Genomic DNA, 4798 nt, shown 5'->3' with positions numbered 1-4798 from the left:
TTTCCTGAGATTATTTTAAGTAACTTATACACGACTGATATAAGAAAAGAAAACGATAATATAAGAAGACAGTTGCGAGGTCTAAAGAAATTTAATTTGTTTTCCTTCACTTTCTTTCCTCCTCACCATTTCATTATTGTTCTGAAAAATAACCAATAAATCAGCTTCAAATTTCATCTCCCTATAATATTCAGATAGCGCATTAAACATTGTAGTTTCAACCTCAAGCTCCCACTTTTTTTTTTTTTATTTGTTTATGATCACTTAATGATTCTCACGTCCAGCATTATACGCCATTTTCTTTCAACTTGAGAAAAGAAAAATCTTTTTTTTTTTTTTTTTGTTGGAAGCCATGACGGAGGTCCTTCATTTCTCTTCACCTCCAAGCGCTGAGAATTCTTCTTCTTCTACTACGTCTGACGACGATGATGATGATGAAGGTGCGTTGTCCTGTGCACCCCAGACATCCTTAAGCTTCGCTCATGGTAATGGGGATGGCTTTGTTAATGTAACAGGTGGTGACCCAAGAGTTGAAGAAGAGAGAAAATTAAAGAAGAGAAGCAAGCAAGAGGGGGATCAATTGTCTGTGTTAGCTTTGCTGGTGACATTGTTCAAGAAATCTTGGACCTCTGGTACAGGAAGGGAGCTTTCTGGTATGGACATCGGTATCCCAACCAATGTCAGACATGTGTCTCATGTTACATTTGATAGGTTCCGTGGCTTCTTGGGTTTGCCAGTTGAGTTTGAGCCTGAAGTTCCCACCAGAGTTCCTAGTGCCAGGTTTATCCTTTTTCCTTTTATAAAACCTCCTTTATTATTATTAGTATTATTAATTATATATTTGGCAGTGCAAATGTCTTTGGAGTTTCGACAGAATCAATGCAGTTATCCTATGACCCAAGAGGGAATAGTGTGCCTGCAATACTCTTGTTAATGCAAAGGCATTTGTTTGCTCTAGGAGGCTTGCAGGTTTTGTTTCTTGCTTCATCCTTTCTCTTTGCTCAACGCCAATATGTTTACACCTTTCTGGTTTCCTTTTAAGCTTTATAATATTTGGCATGCAGGCAGAAGGGATTTTTAGAATTACTGGAGACAACAGTCAGGAGGAGTATGTCAGAGAACAACTAAATCGTGGCGTAGTTCCAGAAGAGATTGATGCACACTGTTTAGCTGGACTAATTAAGGTACATTTAATCTCTCTTTCATCATATTCCCTTACAAACATCTCAACCTAAACGAGGTTATGGAGTTCAATGACAAGGCAAACTTATTGTACATAATTTTAATTTCGCATTTCTTTCACTGATACTTTTCAACCATCATAGGAAACTGTTTTGAGAGATCTCAAGTCATGATCCTTTTTCATATGCATGCATGTTATGCTTATGCATACCAATATACATCCTGGAAACATGACTTTTTAACCGTATCATGTATGAAGTTTAGCACTTCATTTTTCAGGTTGTAACATGCTAAGTTGGTGGTTTTATTGTTAGGCTTGGTTCAGAGAACTTCCAAGTGGAGTTTTGGATTCTTTAGACCCCCAGCAAGTAATGCAGTGCGAGACAGAAGAGCAGTGTACCGAGCTTGCGAGGCTTCTACCTCCAACAGAATATGCTTTACTGGATTGGGCCATCAATCTCATGGCTGATGTTGTCCAGCAAGACCATCTCAACAAGATGAATGCCCGTAATATTGCCGTGGTTTTTGCCCCAAACATGACTCGGGTCGGTGTATATGGAATTTGGGTTGATTGTTGGTTCGATGACTATCTCTCATGGGCCATGGCTTATTTGTATTGCAGATGGCAGATCCTTTGACCGCACTGGTGTATTCCGTCCAAGTGATGAACTTTCTCAAGACACTAATCTCAAAGACCCTACGAGAAAGAGAGTATTCAATGGTAGAGCCTACAGAGGCATCCTATCTGGAGCCTTTTGATGATGATGGAGATCAGAGGCCTTCCATCTCCTGCATTACATATACCCAAAAAGATAATGAAGAGAAAGAGACCGCATTTATAGCTCAAGAACCTTTAGGAGCAAGTTTCAGGAACTATAGTCAAAACAATGAGACGGCAGATGGAGAAGAACACAGTCCCATACCCTCGGACTACAAACAGATCTCCGCTGAAAATACTCCAACTCCGGCTAGAAATAATGATATTGGTGAGTCAAGTAATTCAAGTCCGGGGAACAAAATCAATCCATACTTGCTATTGACAAAGCCAAAGGAATACGCAACCTGAGCCGCATAGATTCAAGGGCAGAACGTTTCGAAGCATGGCGATGAAGGATACTCAAAAACACCAGTTAGACGACCTTAACCCATATTCTATCAAGTTTGGTGTGATAGAATAGCGTTTTGGGTTAACCTAGTATAAAATCATGGATGAAACAATTCAATACATGACCCCCTAACATTTAACATTGTAACCTGATTGATGTGATCACTTAACTTTTGGTTTTTTATCTGCATTCCCTCACTGCTCCACATATTCTGCATAAAAGTTAAAAAAACTTTTCCCAGCAAGAATCTAAATATGAGGCTTGTTTCTTTGCTTTGATACAAAAAAGCTAACTTATTCTCAAATTTTGGTAATGGAAAAAAGAAAAAGACGTAGTATAAAGTTGGATGCTCCAAAGCCAATACACATTGTGGTGATTGTTGAAAGAAGATCACACCACACACTCCACAGATACTTTCCAGAGGTGGTCTATCACTGTGACTTGCAGCTTCAAGGTGTTTATGGATAGGATTTCCGTCTTCATTTATGGATGATGTCAATATTATATAAATTTGTTAATGTGGCTTAAAATATAGATACGAATTTACTTGTATTTATAAAATAATTAATCCAAACTGCCCATATAATATTTATTAAATTTTCAAATATCAACAATATGTTTCATGTTTTCCTTATATAATATATCCAATATGTATTTGATATAAATAAAATAATATATTATAAAATTAAAAATAGTGGCTAAAATTCTGATGTAATTTTAGAAATTAGAAAAAAAAAATATCGGAATAGAATGGATAAGTAGGCATAGAGAGGCCACCAAAAATGAAGAATAGTAGCCATTGATATACAATAGAAAAAAGGGAAGTGGATATGCGTTATAAAGTATCTACCTTGTTGTTGTGGTGCGATGTTTGCTGATTTTGAAATATGTTATTGTGGTGCGGTAATTATTGATCTTATCTCTTTATCCCTTAATTATGAGGTTAGAGTTCAATATTTCATGGTCTAATTATTTATTTTTTTTGAAAAAATACTCACAATAAAAAAAATAATTAGCGATAAACATTTTTGTTAAAAAAAAATAAAATGTTATAAGAAGAACGGTTGAGAATATTCCAAAATGATGTGGTGGAAAAAAAAAGAAGGTGAAAATGACCACTTACTTTGTGCCTCACTTTACTTATCTCATAATCCCTTTTTGTATTTGCCCCTAAAATCTCCACCTTTCCCAATTTGAGATTATGAATTCAATTTAAGGGTATTTCTTTTTCTTTCAAGTAATGGTTTCAAATCAATTCTGCTAATTATGGTAAGCTTCAATATGTATGGGAAACTAATAACAGTATTTGAAAAAGTAGTTAGTAGGAGGCCTTCATGGTGGAACCTGGTTGTTGAGAATTTTAAATCTTATAACCAATGACTTTTTTAAGCGAGAATGGAATTTAAGATTAATTGTTAATTATGATTATTAAAATCGAATTAAATAAATTGATTGAACTTAAAATCTGCAATTCAACAAGCTCTATATATAATTAGAAATAGTTAAAATTATTACGAATTAGTAAAAACTTTTATTTATTTTAATGTATATTCTAATTTTTTTTTACAAATTTCTCAATTATTATCACTTCATTTTTAATATCTTAAAATGATTTACCAAAAGTGTTTTAATTGTTTTATATGTTTTCTTTGAATTAATATTTTAAAATAAAATTATTAAATTAATCAATATAATTATATTTATCATGCACATAAAATTTAAAATTAACATGATACATCTATTATATCAATATAAAAAAATATGTATATATATATATATATATATATCTCAACACTTATTCAAATTTATTATGCATGATTTATAAATCATTAAAATATTAAATCTCTACCTATATATTGAATGATGAAGCTTGAGGCAGACGGATATTTGGAAAAATCTGGTTAAAATTGAAGAAATAATTCAATATAGTTTGTTTGAATGTGAAAAAAATAAAGAGAAGTGGAGGGTGCAAATTGTCTCACAACTCACATCATTACATCCTGGACACCACCATTTTGCTACATGGCATTTCATCATTGGCATTCCGTGGCACGTTATCATTGGTAACACTTAATTTCTAGAATGCAATAAAATTTTATTTTCTTTTCAGGATTGGGAAAAATATCATAAAATAAAGTCATGATGATTATATTAAAATTTAAAAGACTAAAAATTCGAATATATTTGATTTTTTGGTGTGAAATTAATTGTAAGTTAATATTTCATATATATGGGTTTGTCCATATGTATATCTCTTTCCTTCTAGAAAAAAAAGATTATGTTAAAGCTTAAAATTCTCAATAAAAAGTAATATAATGTCTTTACCAGAATAAGGTGGTAGAGTTAAAAACCTACCATCCAACAATAAGCATTCCATTCTCTAAATTACCAAGGTGTAAATGTTTTCAAAACCGAAAGTGGATTGGAGAATAAATGGTTAATCGAATTATTTTTTTAAATTTTATAAATATTTTTAATAAATTCATCAGCCCTAGCTTTCTATTTTTGCT

The 4798-nt window shown here is 32.8% G+C and overlaps 1 protein-coding gene across 1 annotated transcript; it reads left to right on the top strand.

The window, feature by feature from the left end:
* LOC108458317 (rho GTPase-activating protein 5-like) lies at positions 1-2543 on the top strand. The gene is made up of 5 exons (XM_017757670.2): positions 1-780; positions 849-969; positions 1065-1184; positions 1497-1727; positions 1805-2543. The coding sequence occupies exons 1-5, from the start codon at positions 353-355 to the stop codon at positions 2246-2248; spliced, it is 1344 nt and encodes a 447-aa protein (XP_017613159.2). The 5' UTR covers positions 1-352; the 3' UTR covers positions 2249-2543.
* The last annotated feature ends 2255 nt before the right edge of the window (positions 2544-4798 follow it).

This window comes from Gossypium arboreum, chromosome 7, assembly GCF_025698485.1.
Source record: "Gossypium arboreum isolate Shixiya-1 chromosome 7, ASM2569848v2, whole genome shotgun sequence".
NCBI classification, from domain to species: Eukaryota; Viridiplantae; Streptophyta; class Magnoliopsida; order Malvales; family Malvaceae; genus Gossypium; species Gossypium arboreum.
Note: the sequence above shows the minus strand (reverse complement) of the source record. Positions and strands in the feature narration are given on the sequence as shown.

Excerpts from the sequence above, each read along its gene's own strand:
- LOC108458317 (XM_017757670.2), top strand. The coding sequence starts at position 353 with ATGACGGAGGTCCTTCATTTCTCTTCACCTCCAAGCGCTGAGAATTCT. Across the intron at positions 781-848 it reads ACCAGAGTTCCTAGTGCCAG|TGCAAATGTCTTTGGAGTTT; the intron begins GTTTATCCTTTT and ends TATATTTGGCAG. Across the intron at positions 1,185-1,496 it reads GTTTAGCTGGACTAATTAAG|GCTTGGTTCAGAGAACTTCC; the intron begins GTACATTTAATC and ends TTTTATTGTTAG.